At 41.5% G+C, this 22,793-nt stretch overlaps 1 protein-coding gene across 17 annotated transcripts in view; it reads right to left on the bottom strand.

Moving 5' to 3' along the window:
- The window catches only part of LOC129859890 (dystonin-like), a 189,332-nt gene that overhangs the window by 135,692 nt on the left and 30,847 nt on the right, over window positions 1–22,793 (bottom strand). For all 17 annotated transcript variants that reach the window (XM_055930113.1, XM_055930129.1, XM_055930172.1 and 14 more), the window contains one exon: window positions 558–619. In XM_055930113.1, the coding sequence (XP_055786088.1) occupies window positions 558–619 (62 nt within the window). The remainder of the gene's footprint in view (window positions 1–557; window positions 620–22,793) is intronic.

Below are 22,793 nucleotides of genomic sequence, written 5' to 3'. Positions count from 1 at the left end.
TATAGAATCGTGAGAATCGCAATGCATATTGTATTGGCAACTAAGTACCGCAATAATATCCTATCTTGAGGTCCCTGGCAATTCCCAGCCCTACAGTCTTTCCATTATCATGACCATTATACCATCGCTCTTGCATCTGTATGTTGTAAAAACAGTAACCATTTCAACACAAAACGGCCTAAAGGTGACGACAGAGAGGTGGAGGTACAATACACTAATTAGGCATTGAGGTATGTGAGAAATGATCTACCCATGGGACCGGATTCATAATAACCAAGAGTCTTAGTGACATGGAAAAATCAAGAGATGTTCATGATTAATGTGCATCCTTAAACTGAACTTTGCTAGTAGCTACCACCGTAACTGTGATACAAGTCAACAATATTAAAACATACTGTAGGCCTCACTCTCTCTCATATTACAGTCTCTATGTAGATCATTGAACTGGAAGGCCAAATAAAGTCTCCCCAATCCAAAAAAAGGAACAATGAATTGGGAAATAAAATGAATGGTACAGCATGTTTCTAAAAGAAGCTCTGCGGACAATCCCTTCTTACCTTTAGGAGATGTTGGTTTATCCATTTTGTAAAAGTCTTTTTCTGCACTCTGTCTCTTTCATCTGAGAAAAATACATAAAAAGACATTTAGCAAAGTACTTTACATACATACAGTAAGCATGGTGTAACTTTAAGACACACACATGCAGACACACACACAAACAAACAAACACACACACACACACAAACATACACAAACACACACACACACACACACACACAGGGGATGGTAATTTGCATGACAAGTGGAATTGTGATTTACTACTACAATGAGCCAGCCGTTCATCCCTCTTATCAATGTACTGTATATGCTTCACTCGGTGTGGTAAGTTCAGAAGGGAATCCGAGTGTGGTGGCATCAGCGGATATTGCACCAATTGGATTTGCACTCTACTTACATGCGGTCTATTTAAGTTGACCAGTTCTACACATGCTTCCTCGAAGCTGGATGTCATGCACACGCATGCGCTGGTGTCTCTTGCTGCCGTGCTGCTGTAGAGCTGTTACTCGCTATGCTTGCTGTTTCTTAAATCCCACCACCACCCTGGCCTCCACCTGTGGGTTTTGTGTTTCTTTCTTTAGGGGATTTGATATAGCATATCATGTTGGGCTGACTCCATTGAGTCGACTGATTGAATGTTTTGTCGATAGGCTGTTGGTCGACCAAGAGTTTTTTAGTTGAGCAATTTTTTATCACAGTGCTTAAAGCAGTAGCCTACATATAATTGATTTTATTTAAACATAGGGTGTGTCTATATACAGTGGGGAGAACAAGTATTTGATACACTGCCGATTTTGCAGGTTTTCCTACTTACAAAGCATGTAGAGGTCTGTAATTTTTATCATAGGTACACTTCAACTGTGAGAGACGGAATCTAAAAAAAAAATCACATTGTATGATTTTTAAGAAAATAATTTGCATTTTATTGCATGACATAAGTATTTGATCACCTACCAACCAGTAAGAATTCCGGCTCTCACAGACCTGTTAGTTTTTCTTTAAGAAGCCCTCCTGTTCTCCACTCATTACCTGTATTAACTGCACCTGTTTGAACTCGTTACCTGTATAAAAGACACCTGTCCACACACTCAATCAAACAGACTCCAACCTCTCCACAATGGCCAAGACCAGAGGGCTGTGTAAGGACATCAGGGATAAAATTGTAGACCTGCACAAGGCTGGGATGGGCTACAGGACAATAGGCATGCAGCTTGGTGAGAAGGCAACAACTGTTGGCGCAATTATTAGAAAATGGAAGAAGTTTAAGATGACGGTCAATCACCCTCGGTCTGGGGCTCCATGCAAGATCTCACCTCGTGGGGCATCAATGATCATGAGGAAGGTGAGGGATCAGCCCAGAACTACACGGCAGGACCTGGTCAATGACCTGAAGAGAGCTGATGACCACAGTCTCAAAGAAAACCATTAGTAACACACTACGCCGTCATGAATTAAAATCCTGCAGCGCACGCAAGGTCGCCCTGCTCAAGCATGTCCAGGCCCGTCTGAAGTTTGCCAATGACCATCTGGATGATCCAGAGGAGGAATGGGAGAAGGTCATGTGGTCTGATGATTCAAAAATAGAGCTTTTTTTATTTATTTAAATTTTAGCCCCTTTTCTTCCCAATTTTCGTGGTATCCAATCGCTAGTAATTACTATCTTGTCTCATCGCTACAACTCCCGTACGGGCTCGGGAGAGACGAAGGTCGTAAGCCAGGCGTCCTCCGAAGCACAACCCAACCAAACTGCTTCTTACCACAGCGCGCCTCCAACCCGGAAGCCAGCCGCACCAGTGCGTCGGAGGAAACACTGTGCACCTGGCCCCCTTGGTTAGCGCGCACTGCGCCCGGCCCGCCACAGGAGTCGCTGGAGCGCGATGAGACAAGGATATCCCTACCGGCCAAACCATCCCTAACCCGGACGACGCTAGGCCAATTGTGCGTCACCCCACGGACCCCCCGGTCGCGGCCGGCTGCGACAGAGCCTGGGCGCGAACCCAGAGACTCTGGTGGCGCAGCTAGTGCCCTAGACCACTGCCCCACCCGGGAGGCCCTAAAAATAGAGCTTTTTGGTCTAAACTCCACTCGCTGTATTTGGAGGAAGAAGAAGGATGAGTACAACCTCAAGAACACCATCCCAACCGTGAAGCATGGAGGTGGAAACATCATTCTTTGGGGATGCTTTTCTGCAAAGGGGACAGGACGACTGCACCCTATTGAGGGGAGGATGGATGGGGCCATGTATTGCGAGATCTTGGCCAACAACCTCCTTCCCTCAGTAAGACCATTGAAGATGGGTCGTGGCTGGGTCTTCCAGCATGACAACGACCCGAAACACACAGCCAGGGCAACTAAGGAGTGGCTCCGTAAGAAGTATCTCAAGGTCCTGGAGTGGCCTAGCCAGTCTCCAGACCTGAACCCAATAGAAAATCTTTGGAGGGAGCTGAAAGTCCGTATTGCCCAGCGACAGCCCCGAAACCTGAAGGATCTGGAGAAGGTCTGTATGGAGGAGTGGGCCAAAATCCCTGCTGCAGTGTGTGCAAACCTGGTCAAGAACTACAGGAAACGTATGATCTCTGTAATTGCAAACAAAGGTTTCTGTACCAAATATTAAATTCTGCTTTTCTGATGTATCAAATACTTATGTCATGCAATAAAATGCTAATTAATTACTTAAAAATCATACAATGTGATTTTCTGGATTTTTGTTTTTTTGTAGATTCCGTCTCTCACAGTTGAAGTGTACCTATGATAAAAATTACAGACCTCTACATGCTTTGTAAGTAGGAAAACTTGCAAAATCGGCAGTGTATCAAATACTTGTTCTCCCCACTGTATAGAAAAATACACGTTTGAAAATTTCGACCAACCCGATTGGTCGAAAGAACAGACGACTCTAAGTCGACCAACATTTGTTTTATTCGGTGACAGCCCTAATATCGTGCTCACTGCCTGTACTTATATTATCACCTTCATATGATGCTTCGCTCTGGCAGTGAGCTACCGTGAATGAGCCGAGCCCTAACGCCAAAGACCATGCATGGTTACATGTACACATTTCCTTTCTGAACTACTGCATACATAATTATTAGATACAAGACTATCCTAATACTCTTACACATGTGGGTTCATTTCTAGTGAATACAGTAGTCTCCAGAGAGATTGATATTTTTGGAAGCGTAATGAAAAAGAATGAACTTCAATGCATGAGGCATAGCTTCCATTACTCATGGTTCAGTATTGTACACGGTCTACCACATTATTTTGTGTTTCCTGTATCCATGACAACCAGACTGGCCGCTGCCACATGCAGGCTCTCACAGACCTGAGTCTCTCTGGGATAGAAATGGAAACATAAAGGCTCAATTGTGAGCTGTCAAGGCAAACGTTCGCCAGGTATGCTACACAGACAAAAACATTTGCTCAGAGAATCTAACACAGACAAAATACCTATACTATATTTCTGTATCATTAGCCTAACAAAATCCATTACTGTACAACACTGCACATGGCGGTAGGCTAATGGTCCTGAAACACACAGCTTGGGGGGAGAGACCCTCCTTACTTCTCTCTGCATTACCTGACTCACACAGGAAGATTAAGAGAGAAAGCTGCCAAGTGGGATTCAGGATTCAGGCCAGATACCTGTCTGTCCTACTTTATATTTCTGCCTAAAGGTCCATCTGATATAAGCCCTCAGAGGAAGACATTGATACCAATCACAAGCCCAGTAAATCATGCAATCTCATCTTCTTTGACTTTGGAACCAAAATGCAAATAACACAGATAACCTCCTCCTTTTACAACACAGCATAACACAACAAAATGTAGCCTTGGGAGGTTTAAAGTCCCCCTCTAAATGAGAAACTAGCGGCAAACTTCCACGCTCAGTCAGAAACTGAAATTCCCAATCCTTTGATTCTGGATGGGGAATGGAGTAAAGCGAAGCAGGAAGAGATACTGACCCATGCAGCACATCAACGTCACCAGGTGAGCGCTGAGTTCCCCGTCACGCCCCAGCAGGTGCCATATCTCCCTAGCCATAGTTAGCTCCCGGGGGCTCTGGAGAGAGTGCATCATGGTCCCGGCAGAGGGACGGCATGTGTGTGAGATACCGACATTACTGAAGGAGCAGCAACATACTCCTCCTCCCTGCCTGCCTACCTCTAGCGCAGCCTGTTGCTACTCCCCTTCTCGTCAAGCAGTCCCGTCAGATTTTCCAAAGCAACTCAGAGGTTTTCTTACATGTTTAATGTTTACTTAAGGTCACAGCACAACGCGGCTCAATTCCATTAAGGGACTAATAAGGCTCCTTAAGAAAAGGAGAAAAGGTATTTTTCTGATTAAAACCTATTTTTTAGAATGACACTTTAAATCTGACACAGGTGGGGGCATCAGTTTGGAGAATACTATTGCAGTAGCCTGTATGCAACTATAGTATGTTAAAGCTTGTTTGTCTAATTGAATGTTGAGTAGAACATAGGAATAGATCTAACAATTACATTTCTTATAGGTATTTAACTGATGGATAAATTAGATTACTACTAAGGCAATTAAAGTTGATGTAGTGTCTGTAGGTAGAGAGAAGTTAACTAGCAATGTAATCAACAAATTGATTAATCTTGTGCAATTACATGCAATAACGTCCAACAACCAACAGACTCAATTTAAAAAAAATACAAACACTTTTTCCCCTCAGACTCGCAAAACGTACAAAATCTGGACAAAAACTCTATTCATCAAAACAATCAACCTCCCAAAAACAGCATATCAAAATGGCAATTAGTCACGTTGTCATAATATTAGCTCTTTACTGAAGAGAACATCATGGGTTATTAACTATTTTCCGTCTTACTCTGAGATCAGTAAATTAACTAGACAATCAGTATAATTTGTCAGATCCTTGACAAATCTAATTTTCTCTGCAATGAGTGGTACATCCCAGAGGAGTGAGCCCATGCTGAGACAGCTATAAAAAGATCAGACTGTATGTTCTATGTCAGATGTGACACGTTTGTGAGGCTGATGTCCTTGAATTTCAAAGGCAAACATATTTTAATGAATTCTGGATCCAAAAATATCCGTCTGCATTTTTACTGTATGTGCTTTATTTGTACTACACATTTTTCACATCCTACAGTGTATCACCCACAACAATGTCAATCCCTGGTTCATCAAACACATCTAACACACCGAGCACACTCAATTGCGCTCGTTGGGCAATAACTACAATACCGACTGAAATTAAGACAAACACACTTTACTTAGTGCTATACAACATAAAATATTTCCCCTAAAATTACTATGAAAAAAACAGGCAATAACATGAGGTCATACATTGGTCAGTTTTGAGGCAGAATACTGATTGGTGATTGGTAATTTAGGCCTATGCCTAATCCAGATGTGTCTCAAAGGTCCTGTCACTGTCAGTGGTTATTAGCTGCCTTTTTCATTTGGTTAATATATAAATAGTGTGCGTGTAAAGCTGCAGAGAATTCACTACTGGGCTGGGAGTCTGGGACTAGGGATTGCGCCAAATGCTAGTGAACAGAATTGCACCTAAGAGAGGAAAAAATATTCATCCTGCCTATACCCTTGTTAATAAAAAAGTAAAGTGTTTTAAATCCACCACTGCCATAGTAGTGTACCAGACACCTGCTGCTATATCACTCCTTCTCTCTCCCGCTCTCCCTGAACATATATCTCCTTTTCCCTCGCTCTCTTTCTCCATAACCGTTAAGTAAATCACAACTGCGACTGGGTAGAGCTGAGCTGAGCTAGGCCTTCAGGACGTTACAATGTTTGATCCTACTGGCCTGAGGCTGCTTACTACATAATACATGAGTATAGCCAGAGACTCATTAATACAAATGGAGTCTTCAGGGAGTGTCCAAGGCAACACCCTCCCCTGCTCAAAGCCCAGAGACAGGATGAATTTGCTGTATCATTGACAACCAAGGCTCATTATTATGGTGCAACTAAGGATGACAGTTTAAGTTTGAAATAAATCCAGTAGTAGCTGGTTGGATACAGTACCACTGAGTTTGTGGAATGTGTGTAAGAGGGGTAATCTTTAGAGAATGGTGCCCTCTTGAGGGACAGGTTGAGAGTACAAGGGCCTACAATTATTTCACTTTGAAATATTATAAATCTTTCTTAAATGTTTTAAAATAGTGAAGAATAATTTCATCAAAACCCAATATTACTTACCAATGTGTGTGATGAGGTATATTATATACAGAGTAATCAGAGGCTGTTTTTACAACCACATTATTACATTTAATTGGTAGTATAGGTCAGGACTGGAGCTCATAAATACCAGTGCTGGTTTAGCAGCTAAACAGATGCACAGATGATGTTGTGCTTTTTTGGCCCTTTTGTTTTCCCTTGTTTCCAGTTATTATTTGCACCTGTGCCTCGTTTCCCTTGAATGTATTTAAACCCTTAGTTTTCCTCAGTTCTTTGCTCTGTGTTTGAATGTTAGCACCCAGCCCTAGAGATGCTGTGAACATTTGTTGCTCCAGTAGGACTCTCCTGTGGTACTCTGTTTTTGTTCTCGTTTATTTATTTTTCATTGTCTTTTGAGGCTTTTTCCTGCTGTACCTACCTCCTTGTGGATTTACCTTTTGACTTGGAGGATTACCTTTTTCTCTTGGTATTACTTTTGACGTTGTGGATTTATATTTTTGTCTGAAGATGTTTCCTTTTTACTTTATTAAAACACCATCTCAAGTACTGCTAGGTCTGCCTCATCTTCTGGGTTCTGCTGACTATTAGTGGCTCAGTTTGCTAAGTGACTGTTTCTCACACCGGAGACCCGAGTTCGTAACCGGGTCCTGACAGTCAGATTAAACATTATGACCATCAGCTGATGACTGCAGTACCTTATCACAACCTACTGGCACATAGTCATCACTCGCACTCACCAACACATTATAACATTTATATCCAATAAACCTTGTGATGTTGGACTTTTATTTAATATTTTATTCAACCAGGAAAGTCCCATTGAAATTGACAAGTGAGCCCTGGAAATTCCCCATCATATATTCTCCATTGCCTGGCAAAACTAATGACCCTTACTTGAGGCCTTCTCCAAGACATTGAAGTTGATCCAGTCGGTAATCTGCAAGTTAAACACAAATGCACACACTGCAGGACAGGCAAACGTAAATATACTCCTCATTAGCACACATGGTCTGGATCATCAACAAAACAAGGATCTGGTCACTGCTAGACGAACAGAGTGTGTGGAATCCAGGCCCTCTCTTAGCATAACCTTAAGTTAATAAGAAACTAACTGTTGATGTGTGGAAGTGCAACAGTCCATCCAGGGCCATGGAAGTGTGTTAAATGTGTTACCTAACAGCTCTTGACCTCTGACTTCATTAATCTGTTTCACTTTCACTGTTGCCAGGTTCCACTTGAAAGGTTACCCTTTGGAGTCTAAAACCAAAGGAGAGGAATACCTTTGAAAATGACTTTTTAACCGGTTAAACATTGGAACATCATGTGAGATTACAAAATGCCAGAGGGGAATATGTTGAATAACATTGTAAAACTACACGTCATCGGCCATATATAATTATTTAATTGATTTATAGATGTTTTAATGTGATCACATATAGCGCCTTCAGAAAGTATTCACACCCGTTTGACTTTTCACCCCCAAAAATGTACAAATTGGGATTAAAATGGATTGTCTTTTTTTCTCCAACAATCTACACAAAATACTTTGTCATGTCAAAATTATATATATATTTTTTAGATTCATGAAAAATAAAACACTAATATATCTTGACTTGATAAGTATTCAACCCCCTGAATCAATACGTTAGAATCACATTTGGCGGCGATTAGTCTTTTTGGGTAAGTCTCAAAGATTGTACAATATTTGCCCATTATTCTTTTTAAAACTCTTCTAGCTCTGTCAAGTTGGTTGTTGATCATTGCTAAACAGCTACTGTCAAGTCTTGCCATAGATTTTCAAGACGATTATGTCAAAACTGTAACTAGGCCACTCGTCTTGGTAAGCAAATCCAGCACAGGAAGTAGGTGCCACCTTAAATGGGGAGGATGGGCTCGTGGTTATGGCTGGAGCGGAATCAGTGGAATGGCATCAAATACATCAAATACATGGTTTCCATGTGTTTGATGCCATTCTATTTGCTCCGGTCCAGCCACTATTATGAGCCATCCTCCCTTCAGCAGCCTCCAATGAACTCCAGTGTATATTTGGCCTTGAGTTTTAGGTTATTGTCCTGCAAAAAGGTGAATTTCTCTCCAAGTGTCTGGAAAGCATACTGAACCAGGTTTTCCTCTAGGATTTTGGCTGTGCTTAGCTCTATACTGTTTATTTTTATCCCCCAAAAATTCCCTTGCCGATGACAAGCAAATACAATGTTTTTCATCCTCAGTTTTCTTGTATCATAGCCATTAAAATCACCATTAGCCTCATGGTGAAATCCCTGTGCGATTTCATTAATCTCAGGCAACTGAGTTAGGAAGGACGCCTGTATCTTTGTAGTGACTGGGTGTTATAAAACACCATCCAAAGCGTAATTAATAACTTCACCATGTCAAAGGGATTATTCAGTGTCTGCTTTTTTTACCCATCTACCAATAGGTGCCCTTCTTTGTGAGGCATTGGAAATCCTACCTGGTCTTTGTGGTTGAATCTGTGCTTGAAATACACTACTCGACTGAGGGACCTTACAGATAATTATATATGTGGGTACAGAGATGGAGTAATCATTCCAAAATCTTGTTAAACACTATTATTGCACACAGAGTTCATGCAACTTACTATGCGACTTGTTAAGCAAATTTTACTTCTGAACGTATTTAGGCTTGCCATAACAAAGGGTTTGAATACTTAATGACTCAAGACATTTCAGCTTTATTTAGTTTATTCATTTGTTAAAATTTCAAAAAACGAAATTCCACTTTGACATTGTGGTGTAATGTGTGTAGATCAGTGGCACAACATCTCAATTTAATCCATTTTAAATTCAGGCTGTAACACAACAAAATGTGGGAAAAAGTCAACAGGTGTGAATACTTTCAGAAGGCACTGATATGACTCACAGACAAATCCCAGCTTGCATCATGTAGGGATAAAGTACTGATAAGAGGTGTCCATTTCAGGGAAGAGAATCATAATGACTGACAATAATGACTGACAATAACAAAAGACTTTTAATCTTACTGGTTTCACTTACAACTACAGTCATGACATAATATATTTTAACTTATCATGTTTACTGTACTTCCACTCTCTCAAGTAATGTCACATCAGTCCTCCATTCAAATCACGTTTATGTTCAGTACGGAGAATATTATACTTTTTTTACATTGAACCTTTCTTTAACTAGGCAAGTCAGTTAAGAACAACTTCTCATTTACAATGACACCCTCCCGGGGAACAGTGGGTTAACTGCCTTATTCAGGGGCAGAATGACAGATTTTTACCTAGTCAACTCCGGGATTTGATCCAGCAACCTTTCGGTTACTGGCCCAACGCTCTAACCACTAGCCTACCTGCCGCCTCAAAATGATTTGAAACATTTTGAAGCATTTAAAAACGAGGATGTACTACCTGAATTGGTCCAATAAGAATAAAGACTTTCATTTTCTGATGCATAATGTTTTTCGTCTGGCATGTGTACCCTACTGAATTTGACCCTGGTCAGGCATCCAGCAGCGTGGTCAAACCTGGACAGCCATTGATCCAGTGGGACAGTTGGTGTTCATTTTGGACTTCAAAGAAGTGTATCGACATGGCTAGAAACAGCCACTACGGTTAAGGGTCAGACACACCAAAAAATCTGACAGAGAAATCTGTCGTCAGTTCACTTTTGTTGTTCACAGAGAACAGTTTTACCACTGTATTGCTTCGTTTAAACACTCCAGGCCACAACGTGGCAGTAGTGTGTTTCGCTTGTGGTTGCTGTAGCTAATGTAAGCTAACTAGCTAGCTACAATTTGAAGTAAGCCCTTGTCGATACTAACCAGATGGCCACAACTAGATAACTACCGTAGCTAGCAACATTATTTAATTAAATCACAATGGATTTGTTTTTGAATGAAGCAGCTACCTGTTAGCTGTCGAGAGTCAGAGGAGTAAGTTAGCTAGCTAGCTAGCAATGTTGTGCTAAATGGCATGCAAACTGTTTACCTCACATTAGCTAGCAAGCAAACTGGCACAGGCAGTATGCGATAATGGAGAGTGAATTACTAGCTAAATAGCTAGCTTGGTAAAGCATTTAGTGTTGTGTGCAATGTACTGCACGTACCACCCCATTCGTTTCATATGAAGTGTGTGTGACTGCCTTGCTCAGTTAGCAAGCTAACTAATGCGCAGGGGGACATTGAACTGAACCTAACAAAAACATCCTTCTTCAAGCACAAAACTCCTTAGCTAGATGCAAAATATGTAAAGACTTGCTCTAGAAAATAAATATGTCTTATGCAGCTTTATTGTTTCAGTTAAAACAATTCTGATGAAAAGGGAATTATACATTTTGTGGTCACTTCTATCATCTCCCCCACGTGACATCGACTCGGTACTGATACCCCGTGTATACAGTATAGCCAAGTTATAGTAACTCATTGTGTATTTATTCCTCATGTTATTATTTGTATATTATTTCTCTATGCATTGTTGGGAAGGGCCCATATGTAAGCATTTCACTGTTCGTTTACACCCATTGCTTACGAAGCATGTGACAAATAACATTTGATTTGAGTATTGGGCTTGTAAATTATGTAATTAATTAATAAGGTTTAGTTTAGTGTTTAGTTTAGTCTATTCCAAGGTTCCTCTCTTTTGTCTCTCATTCTGACTTCTGAGTACATGGAAGGAGAAGCCATCATAAAATCACATGATGTGTGCCCAGAGCAGTACTTATAAACACCTAGAAAGTCCCACAGTCCAGACAGATTATTCTGAGGGAGTGGAAATAGCAGCAGCACTGTTTTCAATGACAGGAGCTTCCAAAAACAGTGGTGGGAAAAACAAGCAAAGTCAAGGAGATACTACCATGGCACTAAACAATGGCCTTTCTCTCACTTCTCTGGCCTCCCATTCACACAAAGGTTGAAGTAAAGAAATGGATCAATGTCACAGGGGCCTTTGCCTTACAAGCTACTGTACACTATCAGTGGCCAGTTTATTAGGTACACCCTGTTCACGAAAATGTATCGCTCCTACAGACAGTGAGTCACGTGGCCGTGGCGTGCTATATAAAGCAGGCAGACAGGCATTGAGGCATTCAGTTACTGTTCGATTGAACATTAGAAGGGCAAAACGAGAGACCTAAGCGACTTTGAGCGTGGTATGATCGTTGGTGACAGATGTGCCGGATCCAGTATCTCAGAAACGGCCGCCCTCCTGTTTTTTTTTTTTTGCATTGTCTAGGTTTTACCGAGAATGGTGTGGAAACCCCCCCCCCCCCCCCCAAATAAATCCAGTCAGTGGCAGTCCTGTGGGTGAAAACAGTTTGTTGATAAGAGAGGTCGAAGGAGAATGTCAAGAATCGTGCACGAATTGTGCCAGTTTACAGAACGGCATCTCGGGAATGCACAACTCTTCGATCCTTGTCACGGATGTGCTATTGCAACCACACCTATCAGCTAAAAACAAGAAGAAGCGTCTCCAGTGGGCACACTATCACCAATACTGGATAATTGAGGAGTGGGAAAACATTGCCTGGTCCAACGAATCCTGGTTCCTGTTGCATCATGCTGATGGCAGAGTCAGGATTTGGCATAAACAGCAAACAGAGTCCATGGCCCCATCCTGCCTGGTGTCAACAGTACAGGCTAATGGTGGTGGTATAATGGTGTGGGGAATGTTTTCCTGGCACACCATGTGGAAGCCATGCCCCGAAGAAGTCAGGCTGTTCTAGAGACAAAGGGGGGCCTGACCTGGTACTCGGTGGGTGTACCTAATAAACTGACCACTAAGTGTATGAGTGCTTGGCACAGCCAACCACTGCCACCCTTTGGCAGCCATTTCAATCAGGAAGCCTAAAATAAAGTACAGCTCAGTGCAGAAACAGGCACATCCTCTCATTCACAGAACAACTCAGTAGAGTAAAGCCCCCCCCCCCCCCCACTGTGCAAGAGTCAAGATGCTCGGCCTGTCCTCTGAGGGCCTTACAATAACACATTAACCCTATAATGTCCTTCCAGTGTAGACAAAACAACAGCGTCACAGATGCCTTACTGAACCGTCTTGTTAGACAGCTCTCTCCACTCTAGTTTCCAGCAATAAATCTCAGCCTGCCCTGTCTGTATTACATAGTCAGAATTACAAGCTGATGCGCTAATGGACATGTTGTCAACAGTGTGAGGAATCCAGATGAGAGGAAAACAAAGGGACAGGGGACAGAGGGCGAGAGAATGAGAGAGACGTCGGAGAAGGGTGCTCTCCTTCCTTCTCGGTGAGAAAATCACGGTCTCTCCTCAGGGCAGGGCAGCATCTGAAGTATGTGTTATCTAGGACAGAAGAACAGACAGCCATGTTCTTCACAGCACGCCGCCTGGCCCAGACTGCCTTCAAGGGCACACTTCCAGGCTCCAACAGTCATTGCTCTAGCCTCTAGCCTGAAGGCCTGTCCAGGCCCCGAAGAGCTAAACAGGAAATCAAACTACAAGAGAAGTGTGCTGCCTCTCTCTCTCTCTCTCTCTCTTTCAATCTCATTCTCTCCCTCCCTCTATATCATTCTCTCTCTCCCCCTCCGCACCTCCCTACCTCCCTTTCTCTCTCAGAGTCCCCACAGAGATCCAGTCAGCAGATCCTGTCATACATCTCCCCGGTCAGAGCCGGCTAACTGATTAGAGAGGAAGTTGTGTGTAGAGGAGATATGAGCCATGGCTGCTTGTGATTTTCCATATCCTCCTACTGCCAATAGTCTTTTCCTCAGCTACTACACTGAGATGTCATTAGGCGTCCTGTTATGATTCTGCTAATAACACAAGAAAGTCAGATCAAAGCATTAAATATTGGCTATTAGGGGCAACTGACAAGAGGAGGGAAATGCCTGATGATGATACAAGGTTTTACACATTGAATAACTTTAAAACAGCAACTTTAATATTACTTTTAATATTATTGTGAATTTGAATTATTAAGGTGTTCGGCTATCCTTAGATAATCTCCTCTCTTTCTAAATCTGTTTCAAAGAAAGTGCTTCACCAATTCGGCAGTAGAGAACCTGGATGACAAGCTGCAACCATCATCGACTGAAGGTGAGGCTGGCAAAGTGCCCTTAGACATGAGCTATGAGTTATCACCACATGAGCCATTCAACAACGTCAAGGAGAGGTGAATCAATCCGGAATGAGCGCCTGTGTGTGTATTAGTGTATGTGAGTGTGAGTGTGAGTGTGAGTGTGAGTGTGTGTGTGTGTGTGTGTGTGTGTGTGTGTGGTGTGTGTGTGTCTGTGTCAGCATGTGATAACTAACTCAGCTGCTTCGGAACACACAGTCCTTGTCAGGTCACCCATGTAGAGACTGAAAGCCAAGGAGGGAGAACTGAAAGCTTCTGCATAAGCTTCAGTCCCACTGGTCAACTTCCTTTTTGAAATGTGAATTAGGAGATAATTGTGTGATAAACAGTGCTTCAGTGCTTCATGTACAAAGTGGAAGACAGTTTGGAGCCAGAGTATAGTGATGTGTATTGATTTTAAACTCAAGCCATTAGAGCAGACATTTAGGCCCATATATTACAATCCACTGTAGATCTGTGAGATATGGTATTGGTACTCTTTGTATATAGCTTCATTCTTGTGTGTGTTTTTTGTGTTAAAAAAAACATCTTATTTAACTCTGCATAGTTGTAAAAGAGCTTGTAAGTAAGCATTTCACTGTAAGGTCTACACACCTGTTGTATTCGGAGCATGTGACTAATACAATTTGATTCAATTTGAGAGGCTATAGGACTGAGTGCTAGATTCACTAACCTTCCAGCACATAGACTACAGTGCAGACTGGCAATAGGTGTAGGATCTTGTAAGGAGAGCAAAACATACTCCTGTCTACAATCATGGCAGAGTTTGGTTGCTATTTGTGTATCCATGGTGACTTATTACAATGCTATGTGGTATAATAGAGATGTTCACAGAAATCTATGGAGACTGACAGAGTACCTGACTATGTACAATGTTCCAGGCCTTGTTTGTGCAGGAATGACACCTGCAGAGCAAGGACGGTTTGACAGTGAATTGTATCTGTTCCACGGGTCCCTTAACTTATCACCAGTAGGGGTTTGTTTTGACAGACACAACGTTAGGTAGGAAAATACATATGGCAAGTGGTCACTGTTGTCCCTGACTAAAGAAAACATCATTGCTTCAGAGTCTTGTAGGAGCTGGGTAGACTTGATTTGCTATCCCCAGGTTCCCTTTTTCTTATGTAAGCAATTGTTCAGACCAGTGAAATGATAGTGACAGAAACACATTTTAAAACACTACATTTTAAACATGCATCTCATGCAATTCTGAATTTTGTTATTCATGAAAGCAAAAGAAACAGCACTGCTGATACCACACTGGTACTAGGGGCCAAATAACCAAAACTGAAAATAATTACAAGCATTTTATAATGAGTAAAAGAAGTAGCATCTTCAATATTGTTCTGCATTCACTCACTGCCTCTTCCAAACAAATAAAATAACAAAGATGATTAAATCATTTCCAGCAATTATTATTTGTTCCCAAGTGCCAGACAGACCATAAACAGAGGACGTAGAAAATGTATTTTCCACAGCTGTGATGGGAGTGTTTCCTTCCCAGCATCCTCAGATGTGTGAAGAGAAGGGCGTAATACATTAGCCTAGAGGGGAGGGACAGTGACTCACCATATGACCTCACACAGACAGAACTGACACTGTGAGCCAGCCAAGGCCAAAGAGGGAGGTGCCGTCAGGCTACCATGACAACTCATAAACACGCATTTGTCCACATTAGCAAATATGTACCTAAAAAGACACTGGCCTAATCAAATCCCACTCCTCTCACTGCATGTCCAAATAGACAATTATAGGTTATATTCTACAAACTGAAATGTTATCTGTGCACTCTTAGAAAAAAGGGCTCCAAAAGCGTTCTTCGGCTGTCCCCATAGCATAGGTGAACCCTTTTGAGTTCCATGTGGAACGCTCTGTGGAAAGGATTCTACATTGGAACCCAAAAGGGTTGTACCTGGAACAAAGAAAGGTTCTACCAAGGGTTCTCCTATGGGGACAGCCGAAGCACACTTCGAAGTTCTAGATAGCACCTATGTTCTAAGAGTCACCACTGTGACCCAAACTAAACGGGAAAACTACAGCTGATTTCCCTTACTTCCAGACTATCTACTCAATTTTCACTCTTCTCATTAACGAAATCTGCATTCACTTTCAACAATATCCTCTCAATTAACAGAATGTAATCAATAGAAAGAATTTCTATTCAACTAAAGAGAGCTTGGTTGTATCAAAACATTGTAATCACCTCACAATACATTACAATGCCACAGGGCTGACCACATTTAGTCGACTGGTCGATTGTTTGGTGGACAGGCTGTTGGTCGACCGAGATTTCTTTAGTCGAGCAGTCGCAAAAAAAATGTTTTTTCATGGTGCATAAGACACCTGTCTGATTCGCGCCTGTCTCAGTAGTCTAATCCTTTGTGGAGGCCACGGGATGGCACAGTCCATCACTGTAAGACATGTGATACTGAAATTGTGTATGGTTATATTATGTAAAAATAATGGTGCAACACGAATAAACCTAATATTATTTCATAACAAATGCGCTTTCTCCCGCGTTGGATACGGTCCCTGTCCGCGGTTCTGAAACATAATCTTCAGTTCACCGTAGAATTGGCACCTTCCCTATGTTGCTATGTGCATAATAGCAAAGTTAACCAGCATATTAGGATTGAGAAAAATGCGGCGGAGGCAGCAGCAGCAGAGACAGGGAAACAGCCATTGCCTTAGCATAATTGTCTAAGAAAATTGAGGAGAGAGGAAACCCCAAAATTAATCAGATCTATAATCAATAGCCTAACTGTTAAATGTGCCTAGCTTTATAAAACATGCATATATATCTTCAGAAATAAGACAGATCCTGCTTCTGTTGCCTGTTTGAGTGTTTGTTTAATAGCCTACTTATTGCGTGAGCACCAAGCCTCATGCAATGGCAAAATATCGGATAAAGCAATTTCACAGATTCGGCTGTTTTCGTTAGACTAGTCTCTCTGGTATTACTTAAAATTTATTTAGTGTTGTTACACTGTTTCAAACAGGCAGAAAAATAATATTGTAATCTAACAGCACCTGTTTGTCACACATAATATGCACGCAGCTCCCGCTCCAATTCCCTCCTTTTTCTTGATCTCCTTTTTCTTGTTATTATTACAATTATTAGTATTATGATCATCATTATACTAATAAGTAATGTCGTTATCATTAGTAGGCTTTGTATAGTAGCCTTGTATAACCACCATCGTCCTGTTTAGTCTTAACACTGTAACATATTTAGGCCTATATTTGAATATTTAGGCTAATGTTTCAATCATTAATTTGTTCATGCCATCACAACGCATTCGAGACATTCATGCTATGAAATCTAATCAAGCATTTTAGTTTTCAAATTAAAAAACAAAGGGAGTGTAACGGCTTTCCTCCTCCTCTTCATCCGAAGAGGAGGAGCAGGGATTTGACCAAAACGCAGCGTTGTTATATGACATGATTTATTTAAACAAGACGAAAAAACACGAAACGAAAACACTTGAATAATTAACAAAATAACAAAACGGAGTAGACAGACCTGGACATGGAACTTACATAAATACACGAAGAACTCACGAACAGGAACAGACTACATAAACCGAGACAGTCCCGTGTGGCGCGACAAACACTGACACAGGAGACAACCACCCACAAACAAACAGTGTGAAAACACCTACCTTAATATGACTCTCAATCAGAGGAAATGAAAACCACCTGCCTCTAATTGAGAGCCATATCAGGTCACCCTTATATTAACATAGAAACACATAATATAGACTACCCACCCAAACTCACGCCCTGACCGTCAAACACATACAAAATAACAGAAAACCGGTCAGGAACGTGACAGGGAGCTTTGAATAATTAGCCTAAACAATAAATAAACCGCAATTCACGAACACATGCAACTGTTTAGTCTGCTGTAATAAAGGCTTTATATATTTTTTCTCTCGTTAGAACAGACTCTCTGGTACACTTTTTTTATTTACTGTTGTCTACACTGTTCCAAATGGTCATAAAAAGTTATGATATTGTAATCTTTTTATTTATTTTTATTTCACTTTTATTTAACCAGGTAGGCCAGTTGAGAACAAGTTCTCATTTACAACTGCGACCTGGCCAAGATAAGGCAAAGCAGTGCGACAAAAACAACAACACAGAGTTACACATAAACAAACGTACAGTCAATAACACAATACAAAAATCTATCTACAGTGTGTGCAAACGTAGAAGAGTAGGGAGGTAAGGCAATAAATAGGCCATAGAGGCAAAATAATTACAATTTAGCATTAACACTGGAGTGATAGATGTGCAGATGATGATGTGCAAGTAAAGATACTGGGGTGCAAAAGAGCAAGAGGATAAGTAACAATACGGGGATGAGGTAGTTGGGTGTGCTATTTACAGATTGGCTGTGTACAGGTACAGTGATTGGTAAGCTGCTCTGACAGCTGATGCATAAAGTTAGAGGGAGATATAAGACTCCAGCTTCAGTGATTTTTGCGATTCGTTCCTGTCATTGGCAGCAGAGAATTGGAAGGAAAGGCGGCCAAAGTAAGTGTTGGCTTTGGGGGTGACCAGTGAAATATACCTGCTGGAGCGCGTGCACGGGTGGGTGTTGCTATGGTGACCAGTGAGCTGAGATAAGGCGGGGCTTTACCTAGAATAGACTTATAGATGACTTGGAGCCAGTGGGTTTGGTGACGAATATGTAGTGAGGGCCAGCCAACGAGAGCATACAGGTCGCAGTGGTGGGTAGTATATGGGGCTTTGGTGACAAAACGGAGGGCACTGTGATAGACTACATCCAATTTGCTGAGTAGACTGTTGGAGGCTATTTTGTAAATGACATTGCCGAAGTCAAGGATCGGTAGGATAGCCAGTTTTATGAGGGTATATTTGGCAGCATGAGTGAAGGAGGCTTTGTTGCGTAATAGGAAGCCGATTGTAGATTTAATTTTGTATTGGAGATGCTTTATATGAGTCTGGAAGGAGAGTTTACAGTCTAACCAGACACCTAGGTATTTGTAGTTGTCCACATATTCTAGGTCAGGACCGTCCAGAGTAGTGATGCTAGTCGGGCGGGAGGGTGCGGTCAGCAATCGGTTGAAGAGCATGCACTTAGTTTTACTTGCATTTAAAAGCAGTTGGAGGCCTCGGAAGGAGTGTTGTATGGCATTGAAGCTCGTTTGAAGGTTTGTTAGCACAGTGTCCAAAGAAGGACCGGATGTATACTGAATGGTGTCGTCTGAGTAGAGGTGGATCAGAGACTCACCAGCAGAAAGAGCGACATCATTGATATATAGAGAAAAGAGTCGGCCCGAGAATTGAACCCTGTGGCACCCCCAGAGACTGTCAGAGGTCCGGACAACAGGCCCTCCGATTTGGCACACTGAACTCTATCAGAGAAGTAGTTGGTGAACCAGGCGAAGCAGTCATTTGAGAAGCCAAGGCTATTGAGTCTGCAGATAAGAATACGTTGATTGACAGAGTCGAAAGCCTTGGCCAGGTCGATGAAGACGGCTGCACAGTACTGTTTATCATCGATGGCGGTTATGATATCGTTTAGGACCTTGAGCGTGGCTGAGGTGCACCCATGACCAGCTCGGAAACCAGTGGAGTGGAGAAGGTGGAGAAGGTATGTTGAGATTCGAAATGGTCGGTGATCTGTTTGTTAACTTGGCTTTCGAAGATTTTAGAAAGGCAGGGCAGGATGGATATAGGTCTATTTGGGGCTAGAGTGTCTCCACCTTTGAAGAGGGGGATGACCGCGGCAGCTTTCCAATCTTTGGGGATCTCAGACGATACGAAAGAGAGGCTAGTAATAGGGGTTGCAACAATTCCGGCAGATAATTTTAGAAAGAGAGGGTCCAGATTGTCTAGCCCAGCTGATTTGTAGCAACTATTTGGCACACATAATGGACATAACACTCATGCAATGCTTGCTCCTATACCCTATTTTTTTCTTGCTTTCCAGTAGTTTACACAACTAGGTCAAAGGTCTTCTATAGATCTGACTCCCCCTTTCTCTCCTGAGCAACCAGTAAACATTAGCCCATTTTGAGTTTCTTTTTCACATTCTCAGCAACCAATTTGCTGTCACGTGTTATTGTGTTCGGAGTTTGTTATATTTATTGATGTGATTATGATAGGCTTTAGGTGCTATTGGTCACATGCATGTGATGCTTACATGTTTCACATAAAGAGAGCAAGGGTTGAGTGAATAGGGAATGTTTTTTGTAAACAAATTAGGGATTCCAGTAACTGAACTTTTTTAGCCAGAATCAAGTAATAAACTAAATGGCTGAAATGATTGCAGCTTGCAGCACGGACAGCGCAATAAACACAGCTGTGCTGTGGTGCCTTTTCGCTGCTGTAGGGAGGTGAGCGAGACAACGTGCGTCACACACACAAGCACTCGCTGTCATTTTTTTAAACACAGTGTGACCATAGGGCACTTTCTTTGGTGATTTGTGTTTCTTAATTACTTAATCAAGCAGTGTGCTTAACTTCTTTGGGACAGGGGGGCAGTATTGAGTAGCTTGGATAAAAAGGTGCCCAGAGTAAACTGCCTGCTACTCAGGCCTAAAAGCTAGAATATGCATATAATTAGTAGATTTGGATAGAACACACTCTGAAGTTTCTAAAACTGTTTGAATGATGTCTGGGAACTCATATGGCAGGCAAAAACCTGAGAAAAAATCCAACCAGGAAGTGGGAAATCTGAGGTTTGTAGTTTTTCAAGTAATTGCCTATGAGCTCAGTCTCGCAGGCTCCCGTGAGAGTTAGCTGCGTTCCATTGCATTTCTACAGACAAAGGAATTCTCCGGTTGAAACATTATTAACCTGTTGGGGATGGGGGCGCTGTTTAGACTATTTATGCTAATTGGGTAATTTTTGAAACGGCTTCCCACAAAATCCTTGATCGTACAATATGCATATTATTATTATTATTGGATAGAAAACAGTCTATAGTTTCTATAGGAGTTGAAATTTTGTCTCTAAGTGGAACAGAGCCCATTCTACAGCAATTTCCCTGACATGGATTCAGATTTCAGAAATGTTGGCCACTGTTCTGAAGTCAGTTAAAAGGGCACTGATATTGCTATGACTATACGGACACTTCTTACGTCTTCCCCTGGATGCCTTTACGTGATGACGATTCCAATGGGGTCGATTGCGCGTTCACAGGCCCTATAAATCAAAAAACCCTGTAGCTAGCAAGTCTTTTCTTGGTGCGTCACGCGCGTGGAGGACACCGACCCTCTCCTGTTCCAAGCGTTAGTTTAGCCTGTTATATTTCTCCGGTCATCTTTTCACTCGTTATAGGAGTTAAAAACATCATAAGGTAGTTAATTTAAAGCGTTTTATAGCAATTTATATCCGTTTAGTGCGATTTTGGGACATTTATTTTTGAAACGATGTGAATAGTTGGGCACGCTTTTCAGTTCATCCCGAACGCAGTTGGCATTTCCACATGGCAAGAGGACAGCTTTCCATCAAAAGACGTTTACTCCCAAGAAAGGATCCTTTGCCCAAGATACTGATGGAAGAACAGCTCAAGGTAGGACATTTTTATTATGATAAATCGTGTTTCTGTCGAAACATTTTAGTGGCTTAGGACGCCATGTTTTTTGACGTAGCTTCGCTTGGCGCAAACTGTATTGAAAAGTAAGGATAAATTAAAAAATGTAATTCCGCAATTGTATTAAGAATTAAATTGTCTATCAATCCCTGTCCACCCTATATTTTTTAGTCACGTTTATGAGTATTTATGTATAAGAGTAGATCACTGTCTAAGTGGCGCAAGGACATTTTCTGACCAGCTTGTCTACATTTCACATTGTCTAACCATGATTTTGGTGGCTAAATATAAACATTTGCGATCAAACTCTATATGGATTGTGTAATATGATGTTACAGGAGTGTCATCGGAAGAATTCTGAGAAGGTTAGTGAAAAAATTAATATCTTTTGGCGATGTTGACTTTTATCGCTCACTTTGGCTAGAATCAATGCTGGGCTGCTATGTGCTATGTGCTATGCTAATATAACGATTTATTGTGTTTTCGCTGTAAGACACTTAGAAAATCTGAAATATTGTCTGTATTCACAGGATCTGTGTCTTTCGATTCGTGTATGCTGTGTATTTTTACGAAATGTTTGATGATTAGTAAGTAGGTAAACACGTTGCTCTAAGTAGTTTTTCTATTCCATTTGTGACGGTGGGTGCAATTGTAACCTATGCCATCTACCTGAAATATGCACTTTTTTCTAACAAAACCTATCCCATACCATAAATATGTTATCAGACTGTCATCTGATGAGTTTTTTTGTTGGTTAGGGGCTATAAATATCTTAGTTTAGCCGAATTGGTGATGGCTACTGGTGTTGGTGGACAAATAAAAGATGGTGGATTATGCTAATGTGTTTTTAGGTAATAGATGTACATCTTTACATATTGTGTCTTCCCTGTAAAACATTTTAAAAATCGGACATGTTGACTGGATTCACAAGATCTGTGTCTTTCATTAGCTGTATTGGACTTTAATGTGTGAAAGTTAAATATTTTAAAAATATATTTTTTTTGAATTTCGCGGCACTGGTTTTTCAGTGGGGGGGGGGGGGTGTGCCGCTAGCGCCACGCTGATCCTAGACAGGTTAAAGTATCTGTATGGCTTGTTTTTGTGTCTGAGCGCCGTACTCAGATTATTGCATGGTGTGCTTTTTCCATAAAGCTTTTTTGAAATCTGACACAGCGGTTGCATTAAGGAGAAGTATATCTATAATTCCATGCATAACACTTGTAGCAATGTTTATTATGAGTATTTATGTAAATTGATGTGGCTCTCTGCAAAATCACCGGATGTTTTGGAAGCAAAACATTACTGAACATAACGCGCCAATGTAAACTGAGATTTTTGGATATAAATATGAACTTTATCGAACAAAACATA

Source organism: Salvelinus fontinalis, chromosome 1 (genome assembly GCF_029448725.1).
Source record: "Salvelinus fontinalis isolate EN_2023a chromosome 1, ASM2944872v1, whole genome shotgun sequence".
NCBI classification, from domain to species: Eukaryota; Metazoa; Chordata; class Actinopteri; order Salmoniformes; family Salmonidae; genus Salvelinus; species Salvelinus fontinalis.
This window is presented reverse-complemented; position numbering and strand designations above follow the sequence as displayed.